The sequence below is a fragment of the Hyla sarda genome, chromosome 3 (genome assembly GCF_029499605.1).
Source record: "Hyla sarda isolate aHylSar1 chromosome 3, aHylSar1.hap1, whole genome shotgun sequence".
Taxonomy (NCBI): domain Eukaryota; kingdom Metazoa; phylum Chordata; class Amphibia; order Anura; family Hylidae; genus Hyla; species Hyla sarda.
In genome coordinates, this window is record NC_079191.1 from 386,375,406 (window position 1) to 386,392,481 (window position 17,076).

General features: G+C 38.8%; 1 protein-coding gene across 1 annotated transcript in view; it reads right to left on the reverse strand.

The window, feature by feature from the left end:
• Positions 1-1,650: 1,650 nt before the first annotated feature.
• MEIS1 (Meis homeobox 1) overlaps positions 1,651-17,076 on the reverse strand; it is a 171,319-nt gene continuing 155,893 nt past the window's right edge. Inside the window, exons 10-13 of the mRNA XM_056567924.1 lie at positions 7,115-7,173; positions 6,169-6,258; positions 5,835-5,930; positions 1,651-3,084 (exon numbers count right to left, since the gene is read on the reverse strand). Coding sequence (XP_056423899.1) covers positions 5,872-5,930; positions 6,169-6,258; positions 7,115-7,173 — 208 coding nt within the window. The 3' untranslated portion in view covers positions 1,651-3,084; positions 5,835-5,871. The remainder of the gene's footprint in view (positions 3,085-5,834; positions 5,931-6,168; positions 6,259-7,114; positions 7,174-17,076) is intronic.

A 17,076-nucleotide genomic window follows, 5' to 3' on the forward strand; every position in this document is an offset into this window, starting at 1 on the left:
GAACCAAGAACAGCCAAGAGAAGTGGGGACTAAGAGCTGTCAGGAGAGCAGCTGTAAGGGATCAGGACAGGTGGGTATGGTTTGTTTTTATTTTGGAGTACTGCAGACCAAATATATTATTGGGTAGGCAACCCATCTATTTGGGACCCTCATCTACAAACTAGAATAGAGGGCAACTACAAACAGTTTCCCTCTGAAGGACTCTGCATGTTAATGCATTGTACCCACTGCCTATCAATTCTAATGACAATGTAATGCTTAGTGTCACCTGTGGTGGAGCTGCAGGGGGGTTAAACAGTTGTGGTGGGGTTCATCCACATATTACTGTTCATCATTGGGGACTCCCCTTCCATCACCATCTCTTCAAGGGACTCTTCTTACGAAAAGTGATTTCAATTCTCCTTATGAAGATGGTAGATGAGATGATGAGTGTGTTGTTTTGTTTTATTGACTAAATATTTATTTAGCGCTGTACTTAAATAATACCCTGATATGATTATGGTGGCTCAGTGGTTATCACTGTCTCTTTGCAGCACTGAGATCCTGGATTCAAATCTGACCATGGGCAATATTTAGATGGAGTTTGTATGTTATGTCAATTTGGAGCGGGTTTCCTCTGAGTACTCCGGTTTCCTCTCACACTACAAAGACCAGGTAAGTCATGACAATCTCTGTTAAGTGCTGTGGAATATGTTGGCCCTATACAGATAAAGCAATTATTATTTTTACATCACCATTGCCAGAAATGAAGCTAAAAGGGGGTGCAGAAGCAGCAGTCACACCCAGGCTCTTGCTATCGAGGGGGTCAAAAAGCCCCCTGCCACATTAGAAGACACCAGTATTATGTATGGTAGCTTGTAGACAAAGGCCCTGTCAAAGTTTGAAGGTGTAATCCGCCCCTAGACATCCAATCCTCTATCCAAGGATAGGGGATAAGATGTCTGATGGCCAGGGTCCCGCTGCTGGGGACCCCTGCGATCTCTCCTGCTGCTCTCTAGTCATCTGCAGCACAGAGCCGAAGTTTGCTCTGTGCCTGATGACTCACGATACAGGGGCCAGAGCATCGTGATATCACAGACCTGCCCCCTCGTGGTGTCACGCCCCGTCCCCTTAATGCAAGTCTATGGGAGGAAGCTGGTCGCCGTCACGTGGCCCCTGTATCGTGAATCATCCAGCACGTAGCAAATTTGGCTCTCTGCTGCAGGTGACTAGGGGGCTGCAGGAGAGATTGCGGGTGCCCCCAGCAGCGGGACCCCCATGATCCGACATCTTATCCCCTATCCTTGGATGGGGGATAAGATGTATAGGGGTGGAGTACCCCTTTAAGTACTGGGTACCAAAGGCTTAAAGAGGTTATCTGAGATTAGAAAAGCATAGATGCTTTCTTCCAAAAACAGCACCACTTTTCTCCTGTTTGTGTGTGGAATTGTAGCTTAGTTCTATTTACGTCAATGGAGCAGAGTTGTTATACCACAAAAAACCTGAGGACAGATGTGGCACTGTTTCTCGAAGCAATCAATCCTAGATAACCCCCTTTAGAACTCTATCTCCGATCATAGCTCTGGACTGTAGGTTAGATGGAAGTGACATACAGTCTACACCTATTAATGGACTGACGTGTGATAATTCTTATTAACTACCACTTTTCGATTTTGTGTCTTTATAGAAAAGAAAAATATTGACAAGCATTTTGTTTTAGCACAAAAAAAGAAATATAATTAGCTTATTCCACCTAGTAAATCAATCTGCATTCCAACTCATACCAATCTTCTGTTTATACAAAAAAGAATTGCAACAATACAGTTATTTTTTTCCAGTCCTTTTTGCACAAAATTTATTTACAATGTTTACATAAATGTTCCATGATGGGACTGTGGAAAAAAATGTATGCATGACTGATGCCTTGCTGAGAAAGAAAGTCAATGTATTAAAAAATAAATCTTCTACAGTTCTTGCTTTTGAGCAGTATGACACAGGAAGTTATGCACACATTGGTTGTTGCCGCCGCTGCTGAATGGGGACACTGATGCTCTGTTGTGACAATTATGCTCCATACACATTGCCTTTTGGTTTCCATGCCTCATCCTACCAGTCTCCTTAAGACACTGCCTGCAACAGCTGATTAATCATTGTTGATGACTGCAGTTTTCCCATCCTTCCCGATTTACATCTGTTCAGGCCAATTCAAATATGGTGAGTAAATGAATTAGACATGCAAATTCAAGCCCCAGGCTAGAGAGAAAGAAACAGGGAGACAAAAAAAAAATCGAGAGACAAAGCTGCAGAGAAAGAGCGCATGGCTGAAATCCTTGGATCGAAGAAAAAAAATCTTCTGCCTGACATACTTATTGTAATGCTTTAAAATGACCTGCAAATGAGGACGTTCCGTCATCTGCAGGGTAACTGTAAGGCTTTATTTTCTTTAAGTAAGGAGGCTTCTGGAGGAAGTGAAGAGCTATGGAAACAACACACATAGTGTGGAAAAATTTCACATTTTTTTTAAAAAAATCTATAAGAAACAACATAATATGGTTAACAGTATAATATCATTTACAATATTATTTCACTCTTTGTTCTCTTAACGTCTTATATATATATGTATTTATTGTGTCCCCAAACTTGATCAGCATCTTGTTTCTGCTTTGTTTTTGTTTGTTTTTTTGTTTTTCGGCCGTCCCTGTGTCAAAAAACGATCATGGTCCTACATGGACTCCCAAGAGTGGAACACCACCATTGTGGCAGAAAGACAGTATGTGACTTTTTTTTTTTTGTCATTGCAGACAACGCATATTCCCTTAAATTACTGAGCATGGATGTCCATTACATGCCCGCTCATCGTTGGATCTCCTGTATTAAGTACTGAGGGGCTAGGTGCTGACATCGGCATTCCAGGGTGATGTGGTCCCCCGTGCATCATCATCGCTGGGTGGTGATGGTGTCCAGGAATGTAGGTATGCACAGACGGCCCATGGCGCAGCTGAGCGTGGTGTAAGGGCATCTGCGATGGAGGATAACTTGGCTGTCCCATACTCATACCCATCGGACCAGTCGAAGATATGTAATTCCCTGGCATACCTTGCAGTCCTGAGGAAGACATAAAATGTGAATAATAGGCCAAGTGTATAGCAAAAATACACTGAGACCCTAATACAGAGTCAGAGCTACATCATGTTACTGGCATCTTATATACAATTTGAGGGATATTTATCATCAGCGTTTGGTGGTAAATAAAGCTACGTCCATTTTTGGTCTGCTGGATTTACTAAAAGGCGCCAACCTCTTAATAAATCCAGAGGTGTGGCACCTGGCACACAAATATAAACCACCTATTGAGGTGGTGTATATTTCTATGACTTTAGGTGTCGCAAGTTGGCCCTAAAGTTGAATGTGAGGTCAAGTACCCTTCAAGCCCACATGCCTTCTTCAGGCCACCTTAGTGTGTGTGGCATAAATACTTTTTGTTGTAAGTGTGGATTGGTAAGTTTCCACCTTTATCTATGTGCAGTTATATTGCTAAGCACACTCATGAATAGAAAGTGTGTGAGTAGTTGTTCATCAGTACTTTGTACCTGCACGATCTTCCCATATAGCATTGTGTCTGGCCTACATCTTGTTTAAAACCTGATTACAAACTAATGAGCATTGCCTTGTTTTCTGCGATTTTTGAGATTTTCAGCCAGTTTTACATGTTTTTGTAATGTTATTGTAGGGACTTACAAATGATGATGAGGACCCTTAACATGGGCTGTGAGCTTGTGTATTTTCGCAAAACTGTTTTTGAGTGGCAGGAGGAGGGGGGTGACAACAAGCCTCTGTGCCCTAGCCTGGGTATTTAAATACAGGTTTAAACTGGCAAACTTAATTTGCCCCAGGCTGTGTGTCTCATTGGGCAGACTGCCAAGCTGGCATAGGGAGTATTATAAGCCAGGCAATGCTCCATGGGAAAAAAAACGTATGCAAAATAACCCGCCTCCTGGAGGAAAAGAGCTCGGGAGTTAGCTTGCCTTAAAATAAGAGTAGGAATTCTGAGCCAAAACGGAATGAAGGAAAAACCTAGCTATGTTTCGAGGTTAATAGAAAGGTAGTAGGCATTCAGTAAAATATTGTCATAAAATAGAATGCATTAAGAATGGCTGTTAAACAGAGGCATTTTCCCCCCTTCATACATGCAAGAAATCAATAACTGTTAGCAATTAATTCCTTCCTTGTGATCATGAACGTTTAAAATAAATCAGACGACAAACTCAGTCAAGCTTTCACTAAATTTGAGAACAATGAGGAAACGGAACGTAAAACAATAGCCCCCCTGCTTTCCGTGGGCCTCTGTCTTCTGCATGGTTTGCTATAGTTGATGAAAACTGACAGGTGTATTGTCTCAGAGAGCTATAAGCTCCATAATCATCAAGGGTGAAAGGCATAACGCTATTTCTAAGTAGGTTCAATTGGCTTTAGTTCTAAGTAATGTTGCAGCGTGAACACCTTGGATTCAGGTCTCAGGGCTCCAGCAATGAAAGGCTGCTTAATCTAGCCTAAAGGAACGCTTTTTTTTTTTTCCCCTTCTTCTAAACTAAGAAAAAATTACTTAGAAAATATACCATATCTACTGGTCTTTAATCAAAAGTGATGATATTTTTCATAATATCCTATTAATTTAATTGGTTATGAAGCATAGCATACATCATTTAGATTTAATTGACCCAGAAATTAAGAAACAATATTTAGATTAACTAAACTGGAAATGCTGGTGATGTGTGAGCGAGCGGCTGGTGCCTTCCGAGGCAGTATTGCTTTTAGCTTGATGTTGCCTTTTGGAATTGTGGGTAACATCAGACTTACAATTAGGAAGAGACCACGGCCGCTGTTCTGTGAAGAACAATAACAAGGAATCAGACTGGGTCTGAACTCTTCTACATTCCTTTAGAGAGAATAATATTTTTGCTGGTGGTACAAAAAATTTAAACAAAAAAATACAAAGCAAGATTGTGGGTTGTTTTTTTTTTCCCCCTCCTCTCTAGACTTCACTAGGCCTGCCGCTGAAGATTGCATTAATGATCTCTATTTTTGTATACTGAATGAGTCAAATCCATTTGTCACACTGCAAGTGATGGCATACTTAATTTGGATATAGTCAATTAGCCCAGGCAAAGCTGCAGAACCTGCTGTGCACACCTCTATTTTGTATTCTTTTACTTTCCCTTTTCCACACGTAATCCTATTATACAGGATGGACAAAGAGAGGCAAAGTGGAAATTCAAAGTTTTACTGTGTGGGATCTTAAATAGCACTTGGATTTTTTTTTTCTTAAATGTATTTATTTATTTTTGTGAGAAGATGTTGCTTATTTTGCTTTCAAGAATCCCGTGTTTGCATATTGGTGTCTTGCAGGTTAGAGAAGAAGTGTAACTCATGCATCAACTGCGGTTAGACAGATTTATGACACTTTGGGGACATGCTCTTTCCTCTCCTTGCACTGCTGCAGACTGCTTACATTTTGCAAATCAGTCTGTTGCCATGGAAACCAACTCCCCCCCCCTTCCACCTACTGCCTGTTTCTTGTTTAGTCATGTGGTCAGTACTGTATAATAACAACACAAGAGTAAAATGTACAATCTATGCAGTACTTGGTGCTTGAGATGAATGAAACAAAATCACAAAGAGATAAAACAGGATACCCAGATTTTTTTTTTGGGAAAAAGGAATGAACAAGCATGGAGCTATGGGCAGGGAGAATACAAATCAGGGAAAAAAAAACACAGTGCAGATAAATAAATAAATAAATAATAAACAACTCCTCGAGCAAAGTAGACAGAGCATCCATCCCCTGTTGTACTTACTTCCCCCTTGCTTTGCCATTGGTTAACTAGTTGATGGTTACATGTAGTGCCATTGCCCCTCCATGCCCATATTCATGCCCATTCCACTCATAGGTCCTAAAAGGGAGATAAAAATCCAAGAAGATGCCAGAAGATCAGAAAAGTAAATAGAGAAACCAAAGATCCCATTGCAACCACCAACCCCAAGGAAATCAAGATGAAGTAAAGCACCCAGATTGTAGCCATATTATGATTTGCAGATAGGTATAGATATAGCAAAAGGTATAAAAGCTCAGGCTAAACATTTACCTCTTTTTTTACAAATAAGTATAAAAATAAAATAAAGCAAATGTACCTGGCGCTCTGAGTCCCATGTGTTGCTGACCATCCATTACAAAACCACTCATTGGTTGTCCGTCTGGATTATAAGGTGTTCCTTGACTTACTGGAATGTAAAGTGAAATTGTTATAATGTGTTATTTCACGACATACCTGTGAATGTTTAATGTCTTCTTAAATATATGAAGAGATCTTAGAAAATAATAAAATAATAAATACATAAATAAAAGAGTAAATAAATAAATAAATAAAGTAATAATTATATTTCCAACACTTTCTCAATATCTAGTGTTAGTACAATATCAAGTACCAAATACTAGACAAGTAGCTAAGAAAGAAGTCCACCACCATATTTCTGGACCAGCATGCATATTTTTAGGTAACCTTGATATCCTTTAATTGGAATCAAGAGTATCTGAGATGGATAAATACAGATTAAGAATCCCACAAAAGAAACTTTAAACAAGACATAGATATTTTCTTTATAGTCACACACATTTTAGTTGAACACAAACCGGCTTTAAAGTTAAATGTCTGAAGGTTGTTAAGGTCCAAAAAAAAAAAAAAAAACTACCTCATTGAATGTCTTTGAACTTTACCGAGTCCCATAAGGATACTGACCCTTTTACCCTTTTGACAGGTAATAAAGTTTACAGCCATTCCACACCAAGCCATGCACCAGGGAGTGGTCAAAGTAGCAGAAAGTATAGCTGAGGAAAAAAACTAATACAAAAAGTAAAAATATGTAGCAATTTTCCTTTAAGTAGAATAAAATCAATTGTTGTACTACTAAAAATAGTACAAAAAGTTCAGGTTTGTTTTTTTTCTATATTTTTTATGTTTGTTTCTTTCTTTTTACTCCTGGCTTTTTATTTATTTACCAGCTATTGGACCTCCCGGTGAATGGCTTGAGGATGGTTTTCGCCTGCGTGACTTGAAAACAGTTACTATTGAGGACTTGCCTGCTCGATTGGACTGGTCTATCATAGGCTGGACTATTCTTCTTCTAGCATTTATAAACCTAGAAAAGACAACAAAACATATTACGATTATAGGGCTTTGTTAAGGAATGGTGAAAGTTGAGTCTACAATGTAATGTCGGGGTTCTGACCAGCACAAAAGAGCAAGGCTGATATAGTTTAGTCAGATGTTCTACATGCTGGGCTAAGCAGTCAGAAACCCGAGTAACCCCTTCTGACCTTCTGGAGTACAAGCTGGGGCTTCTGAGTTGATTTATGTTTGTCAGCTTTTACCACAGTTGGACTTTTTCCATTTAAGCTCTACATGAGGGAATTAGCCAGGTTTGCTGAAAAACAATATGTGTACCATTCCAGTTCCAATTCTATAGGGGAAAAAAAATCCCAAATCGCAAAGAAAGGTAAAGCCTAATACAATAAGCCTTGCAAACCTATCCATATCTTTTGTTTTGTGACTAATTCACAACTTTTATTAAAATCCCCCTCTTTTTTTTCTGCTTTGGAGTTTAATTCTATTTTAATGCCCACTATTAAGATAATGAACTGTGATGGCAGTACACCATCAAATGAGAGAACGTCTGGAGTTTTATCACCATTTGCTCACGCTGCTGGGGAGTTCAGAACAAGGCATTCGGCTTATAAAGACTATTTTTTCCTTTGGTTTATTTAAAGAGTGGGGTCAGAACAAGGTCATTGCCATAGACCATTTGCTCTTATAATCTGGTTTGTTTCAGAAATCCGGAAAAAGGTCAAAAAAAAAATGAGGTCACTCATTGACCAACTAAAATTATCGCCATTCATCACTGGCCAACATTTTTTCATTTTAGTTTGTCAGCATCTACAAAAAAATATTTTCTTGACTATTGTTTTTTGTTTCTTTTTTTAGGCGTGCATTGAAAAATGATTCTTCTAGTCAATTAGTGTTAACAGAAAATATAATATCACCGATGACACGCGCTTATTCCCAAAATGCTAAACTTTATTGCATCAGGATAATATACACTGTAAACACAAAAATTAAATTAAAATATGAGCACACAGGGAGTATGTAGTTATAGAATTCCTCTTTATTCTATTTTAATAACCTTCACGAAGCAAAGACGCTGGGAGAAACTTGGGAAATGAAAAACCCCCCGTCAACTGTCTTCCCCAATCGTCCAATTAAACATTATTTAATGAATTTTGGTAGATTACACGGCAACAATCTTATTCAATATTAAATGTCATAAAAGTAATAATAATAAAAAAAGAAATAAACAAACCTATTGTTACCAAAAGCCTCTTTGACCTTCACTTTAGAGAACATGTATCCCACCCTTTGTGATATACACAAATTTCTGAATACCTTCCCTAGCAGGAGGTCTGGGCATAAACACTTTCCCGTGGCCTCATCTGACTGAGGTCCACTTTGCCATTGTTCCCGAGCTGCAATTCCACAGAACTTTGAATATGGTGCAACTGTCCTTTTCTGTTAGCTCTCATTCATTAGACATGGCAGATTAAACAGTTTTAACTATTAATATACAATAGTTTGGAGAGTAGAGATTTTTTTTTTAAAGAAATGAAACAAATGTATCAACTATTACAATAAATTGTTACTTATTTATTATTTCATTTTATGAATTCCCCCCCCACACACACAATTTTGTGTGCAGAACATCAACTTCGTTGTTTGCCTTAAGGCTGCTTTCAAGAGAGAAGAACTAAACTTTTCTTTCTTCATGGTAATAAAATGGCATTCTTGCCCCTCCCCGAAGAAGTCAAACTGAGGTCAGCATCCCATCCTCATATCTGGTTAAATAAACTGGTCCAGCTGTTTGTTTCCAAAATGGCCTCTGACCTCTCCCCTCATCCTTATGCATTTGCAATAGAAAGCTTCACTTTGCACACCAGTTGTAGCTCTTAATAGTCTAAATGATCTACAAATTAGGGCCCTGCTGCCGTAGTGCACATGGTCTTTATTAGGTCATAGGAACTAAGAATCAGCTATTTATTTATTAATAAATAAATAAATCTATTGCTATGATACTAGCCAAAAGTTACCTTATTCATGGCTCTTTAGAAAATGCCTCACTGTGTGCGACTTTACCCGTAATTGTGCGACAAGGTTCTTACAGGTAACGTGACCTTATAGACATTATCGCTATTATTTATTAGGGTAACAGTGGGGCCCCACTGGGTACAATATTCAGATCTCTGCTTAGCATGTAAGAATGGCCATAAGGTTCCATTAGTACGACAGAGGGCAAAAAAGTGTCTTTTGGCCTCTATTGGGCCATTATGTTTTTGTAAACACCAAAAGACAAGATAGGAAAAGTTTAATAGACTTAACTATTCTATATTTCCCTAAAAAGGAAATATTTCCCTAAAAAGGAAATATTTCCCTAAAAAGATAGGAAAAGTTTAATAGACTCAACTATTCTATATTTCCCTAAAAAAAAAAAAAAAAAAAAAAAAAAAACAGGTTTCCCTGCACTAACAATTACTTGATCATTCTTGTGCCCCTTAACTTTTACCATTGTTGGCTGCACATCCTATGCTTACACAGGGCGATGTTCGGCTGATTTATATATTTTTGTTGTCCGAGCAAAAGATGTGATTAGCCGATGAATGGGCCAATCTCAGGCCCTTTTACATGGTCCAATTATATGGAAAGAGCATTCCTACGAATGCCTAATATCTAACATGCATATTCTTATCCACAAACACACTCTATCTAATCTCTCTATATATCTGTATTTGCCTCATTATCTTAGCAATTTATGGCCAAATATAAGTGTTATTTTTTCTCTCCAATAATTGGGAATCACAAATCATGCGGCTCACTTATTAGCAATTCCCCCATGTTAAGTTTAGGGAGGACAATAGAGTAGGAGGGACAAGGAGATGAAATTCTGTTCAGGCCACCTTACAAGCTTCAGCCTGTTGACTATAACACATGAATGCTCCTCCATGAGACAATCCAACCTTCAGGCTATTAGCATAGCTTTGACTTCTTTGCACATATAGCTGTAATCCACTGCAGCAACACTCATATAATGACACTTGGATTCAGATAAAATACTGTTTTGGGAGACATGCATTTTTTGCATAGAATAGGTAGACATGAGTGTTTCTGGAAAGTTTTTAGGTATAAAGTCAACTTAATAGTAATATAAAAGGAATTAGCCCAGATGTAAATGGAAATCTGTCACCAGTGTCACCTGCATTAACCTGTCGGTACCGATAGTGTAAGTGATACTGATGACAACGGTACTTACCTTGTCCCATTCGGTGCTGGGGATCTCCGGTAATCTTCTCCGTTAAGCCCCAGCTTCGGGCCCGGCTTGGGGCACGGGTGGAGCTTAGTGACATCACTGCTGCTGCGAGACCCAGCAGAGAGCAGCAGCTGCTTGGGGCATGGGCGGAGCTTAGTGACGTCACCTCTGCTGGACCCAGCCGGAGCTGAAGCTTACCAGAGAAGCTTAACGGAGATCCCCCGCACAGAACGGGACAAGGTAAGTATCATTGTCATCAGTGTCACCTGCACTACCTGTCGGTACCGACTGGTTAGTGTAGGTGCACTTGAAGTAAGCAATATACACTTGAAGTAAGCAATATGCAGATAAAGTAGTTATATCTGCACCTCAAAGTAATATAACAGGAGAATGTGTATCATTGGAATATCCCCTGTGGCTCAGGTTGGCCTCATCTCTGTTCATAAACTGCAGTGTAAATCTGTACAACAGACACAAGAACATTAGCAAACAAAGTAATAGAGGTGAACATGACTTATGCTTTCTAATCCTACTGCAATGCACAGTAAGCAACTGGCCTTCCTGTGTTTCATGGCATAGGCCAGAACAGGAAATAGTCTGACCAAAACTATGGTGCCCCTCGCCTCTATGCATCACACTTATAAACAGATTTCTAACAAATGTCTTAGTACCAGGATACATTTTTTATATAGTGTCGATGAAGGATTACAAGCTTGGCCCACCAGTGCAAGAGTTAGAGATTCACTCTTCCGGCTAATAATGGGAGAATATTGTTATAAAAGGCCATATGGAAAGGGTGGACATGTAGTGAAGCTCATTGGCTGCAGTGAAAATCTGTAAAAAGGCCTCCCATATACCTCAAGGTGTCATTTCTGGTGACATGGTGAACTTTTTGACCAATAATGGCCCTTGTGCACATTAGGCAACAGTCAGCTGAACCCGGTGATCCCAGCAAGACTGGACAACTATCAAAGGTGTATAGAAGGTTTTCAACTGTTCCCCAACAAAGCTGTCTAATTGCTGTTTTCTTCAAGCTTCCCATTAGCAACACATGCATGCCAAGCAAAGCCAACAGGGGCATTAGCAGGGATAAACGGCCTTATAGCCCAGCTGCAACCTATTACATTTGCCCCTTCTTAATCTTAAACCTTGGAAAATGGTTTGTTTTAGGGGGAAACCCCTTAACGTAGGAGGACTTTGCAAATCGCTAAAACAAAAATTCTCAAATATTTTATCCTAAAAGAGGACGACCTCAACCAATACAGAAAGTGTTATGTGAAGATTTTTAAGAATTATTCTGCATATATTCCAGAGGAGCCCTGGTTTTCCGGTAGATGAGTACTGTGTAAATTACACTCTAATGTTAATTAGTTAATGTGCAGAACACTTTCAAACAAGTATCATTTGCCTTAAAAATTCCTTAAAACTGCTACCACAGCTTTCCCTTAATTAAATGTCATTACATAAAAATGTTTTAGCTTTTATTGCAATGGAACAACTAATTATCTTTATGATCATCATACTTTATTCACATGCAGCGCTTCAGTTATGTGCAATTCTGAATATACGGATGATACAGACAGCGAAAACATTACAGATTTTAGCCTGCAGCATATTACATGGACATTCAGTCAGAGCCTGTGTATAACAATGCTGTAGAAAGCATATACTATACTGAGGATAAATATATATATATATATGAATATATATATATATATATACGATATATCCAGGGCTCAAGTCCTGCAGGAACTTTTGGTAACTGAGTTCCGGCACTTTTTCCACAGCAGGAGCACAGTCCCCATTAGTAGGATCAGCCGTTCAGTGTAAATCTTGGGCTAGTTCCCACACTTTTTTTCCCAGGAATTGAACCCTGGATATATCCATATATCAGTCTATCTATTTATCTATCTATCTATCTATCTATTATTTCATTTTAGAAGTGTTCACTCTTTTTAGCAGGTGGTAATTTTGTTCCAGTTTTGCTCCAGTTTACATTGACATTGGGGGTTATTCATCAAGATTGGTGTAAGTGAACGTCTTTTTACCCCATTAATTAATGTGGAGGAAACTGTGTACCTGCACCAAATGTACTACACGGTTCAGGGTAAGTGATAAATCTGGTGCTGATCACATTTCTTACTTCAGTGCTCCACTTTGTATGGTGATTCCTCTGCAACTTTTTGTGCGACTTTTTATCCCGTGCAACAAAATGTGTGACTTTTTAATAATGCTGTCAAAAGTCAGTTTTGTAAGCCTTCTAGAGCAAAAGTCGCAATGAAAAGTCTCAAAACAAGACAAACTGTGAGACAAATGTACACCACAAAACCAGGGTAAAACCAAAGATAAATTCCCCCCATTCAGACCTGGAATAAAAATATGCACTGTTGTGCAGAGTTACATTCTCTCTCTTCACTTCCTTTTTAATACTTTTTAAAAATGGAAATGTAAAGTTGAGGGCTTTCTTGTACCACTTATGGGAGGCAGCATCCCTGCAAGTTAATGCCTTTCCTATACAAGAGCCTTGAAACATGACTGGGGATTAGCTGCCAGACCAGAATCCCCTGCAGAATGAAGAATTGATTGCTACCCTCTCCATGAGCTATAGTATTCAGCATAGTTGTGGTATCTACTAAAGCCACAGAGTGATAAGGATAGGTCTACATACATTTAAATTATATGAGACATAATGTCATGTTAGTTTTTTAATTCTAGACAAAGCGGTCAAGACCCCAGCCCCCCATTAGGTATTGACAACATAGCTTATTAATCAGCAAGGTCCTTGACAATTAGTCAGGTATAAAGAGATAGCCCACAACCTCTTTAAACATTTCATAGTGATGTAGCATTTTGTTTGGTGCGTAAGCCAGTGTGTTGTTATTGGAGTAATGTGGTCATGGCAACCATAGTCTATGGACCTGGAAACATAGTGCTCGGCACTGTTGGAGGGGCTAAGGATGGCTAAGTCTTTTTTTTAAAAAAGGAGGGGGGCTTATGGAAAATAATAGTAAAAGGAATCAGTACTGAGTTATATTAAAGGGAATCAACAGAAAAGGGTGTCCAAACTGAGGGCACCATATAATGGTTATAGAAACATTGAGTGTAGGGATGTAGTTTTCTTCATTAGCCCAACTTCCTATTTCGTGTACATACTGTAATGAACTTCTGGTTCCTGTGTACACTCTAGTCAGGAATACAGCCAACTCTCTTTCCTTCCAACTACACATTCTTGACTATAACCCCTCCCACATAGTGAGGAGGAAGTAGAGGTGGCTGAATTCCTGGCTAAAGTGTACACAGGAACAGGAAGTCGGTTGCACAATGTACCCGGGACAGCTAGTGAAGATAACAGAGAAGAAAGTTTGCATCAAATGAAAAGGGAAGGCATAAAAGACTACAGAAAATAACCTTTTTATACCAATATATGTTCATGTATTAGACAGCTGGAAACTCTTTTAAGCTGTCTAATAAATAAACATATATTTTTACAGTCACAATCACAAAGAACAGTGCAGATTAATAAAACCCCAATCTGACATAAGAAACCCTAATCATATTAACCCCTTAAGAACCAAGTCCATTTTGACCTTAATGACCAGGCCAATTTTATTTTTGCATTTTCGTTTTTTCCTCCTCGTCTGCTAAAAATCGTAACTCTTTTATATTTTCATCCACAGACCAGTATGAGGGCTTGTTTTTTGTGCAACCAGTTTTCCTGAATAATGACATCACTCATTTTACCATAAAATGTATGGCTCAACCCAAAAAATACTATATATGTGAGGAAATTCAAAAGAAACCCGCAATTTTTGCAAATTTTTGGTTTTGTTTTCATGCTGTACAATTTATGGTAAAAATGACATGTGTTTTTTATTCTGTGGGTCAATACAGTTAAAATGATACCATCATTACATACTTTTCTATTATTGTTACGCTTAAAAAAAAATCGCAAACTTTTTAACCAAATTAGTATGTTTAAGATCCTTCTGTTTTGACGACCTATAACTTTTTCATTTTTCCCTTCACGCTGTTCAATGCACGGGATCAATAACATTATATTTTAATAGTTCGGACATTTATGCATGTGGCAATACCAAATATGTACCAAATTAATAAACATTTTTGGGGGGTAAAATGGGAAAAAAAGGAAATTTTCCATTTTTATTGGGGGAGGGGATTTTTCCCATTTTTTTACTTTTTTTTACACTTGTATAGTCCCCATAGGGGACTATTTATAGCAATCCTTTGATTTCTAATACTGTTCAGGGCTATGCATATTTCTCCACAACGTATTCGGTTGGCACTTGGACCGGTGCTGGTGCCAGGGATAGGGTATCCAATGTAAGTTCAAGAAGATCCCGGCACACCAGTTTTAGATGCAAGTAATATCTCTTTTATTTAAGCATAGAGTAACGCAGCACGGGTTCCCGCCTATTCAGCCTTTCTCAACTGCAGTTGAGAAAGGCTGAATAGGCCGGAACGCATGCTGCGTTACTCTATGCTTAAATAAAAGAGATATTACTTGCATCTAAAACTGGTGTGCCGGGATCTTCTTGTACTTACTATGCATATTTCTGACTGCACTGCCGCAGATGCCACTATCTGTATTGATCACGGCATCTGAGGGGTTAATGGCAGACATCCGTGCGATCGCAGATATCGGCCATTACCAGCGAGTCCCTGGCTACGATCAGCAGCTGTGACCAGCCGCACATGATTCAAGTATCGCTCCGATGCTAGAGGTCATGTACAGGACGTAAATATACGTCCTGGTGCGCTAAGTACCGCAGCACAAGGACAAAAATTTACGTCCTTGGTTGTTAAGGGGTTAAAGGGTACATCAATAAACTCAATGTCTCTAGAACTATAAAGTGGTGACACTATTTTCTACCAAAGCTTCCCTTTAAAAGAATTGCTCAAGACTAGAAAAAAGGCCTAAAGCACTTATGTTTATGGGCTTATGTCTGGTACGGCAGTTCAGACCAAATCACATAAATGGGGATGTGCTGCAATACCAGACATAACCCATTAACAGAGATGGCGCTGTTTCTGAAAAAAACTAATACATATATATATATTTTTTTTTTTCTAAATCTGGGCAACTCCTTTAACCTTATGTCACCAAGTCACTTAAAAAATCTTCATGCATGCCTTTAAATAAACTAAGGAGTGACTGTCTCGGGCCAGCGCTGGCTGTTTGATAAAGAAGGGGCTCATTGATGTTCAATCATCATAATTAACAAGCTCATTTTTTTAACTTTCAATACTTGTTAAATTTACAGCCTTTCAGGAAACCCAACGAAACCACAAGCGACAACTTATGAAGTCATATTTTGGCAGCGTGAATCAGCCTTTGTCTGTCTCTTGTGCTGCTGAATAAAAAGAGGACCCCAAACTGCATAACATTATTCACAGTGCAAGGGGAAAAAAAGAAGAGGCTGTATGCATGCTTCACTAACCGCCTACTTCAGAAACATAATATTGGAATTTACTCAAATCACAGCAAGACCATCAATCATACGAATCAGTAGATTTTCCTTCAAGCCCAGTTTTACACCTCAGGCAGTAATGAAAAATTTGTACCATGTAGCAAAAACAGAGCACTATGTCAAAGCTTTTCCAGTGTAAGAATATGATAAAACACCCAGGGTAAAAATGATCAATTAGCTGACAAATGAAATGATGCGAGGACAATGCCGAAGAAGACACATATAGCTTTATGTTTACAGTCTCAGTCTTTTCTCTTGAAGCTCAGCATGGAAGGTGGAATTTTCGGTGATGGAGTGTTTGACAACGCAAAACTACACAAACACAGGAAATGTCACAATTTACATAATTTTTACTCAAGCCATTTGCAGTGTATTAAAAAGACATTTTCATAGTTTCTGCAGGCATGGTGGTAGGTGCATCGTGATAGATCAGTTACTAAAAGAGTACCGCTACCTAGAATAGAGTTCTACAAGTATAATTATCTCCATTCAACTAAGACATGCTCATCAATGTTTATTTCCTTTTAGTCTGCACGGTATTTCACTTGTTAGAGCACCAGTTTGCCTTCAAGTACTTTCATACTCTACATGGGATGGAAAGTTTCAACCATAGGCAGCCATTTTGGTGTTAATTGAGTCATCCAGTCACCCAACCTTCCCCACTTCTTCCTCCCTCCTAACTTAAGGTGGTCATACATCTTGGATTAATATTTTGGTGGGACCAGATAACCATGAAATGTGTATAGGAGTTTCCCAACATTACTTCAATGACAAATGTTGGATCGGATTGTTAGATTTTATCCTACCCAATCCTATTTTTCTTAAGGAATATAAGCTGCAACCAGAGTTGTCTGAAAGTGGCTTACTGCCCATTTGGATCACATGCATACTTGGCCAAGCCAAACATGCATGTGTGTGGGATGGTGGAAGGAACAGATGTTGGCCGAACAAGTTTCAGACTCCAGATATCTAAAGTGTACCTTCTGCACTTCATACTCAAGTTGGAATGTCCACATGACAAGCTAAATATACCATGTGAGTAAACCAGAGGCAGACGGAGAGAGCAGGGAATCCTTGTGTTAGATAAATATATGTGTCCCTTGCTATTGAGTAGCTCAGCATATAGCACTTCTGTATGACTCTCAAGTAATTGTGAATCACAAAATTCCTTAGATTAGTCCATACTTGTAATTTAATAGAT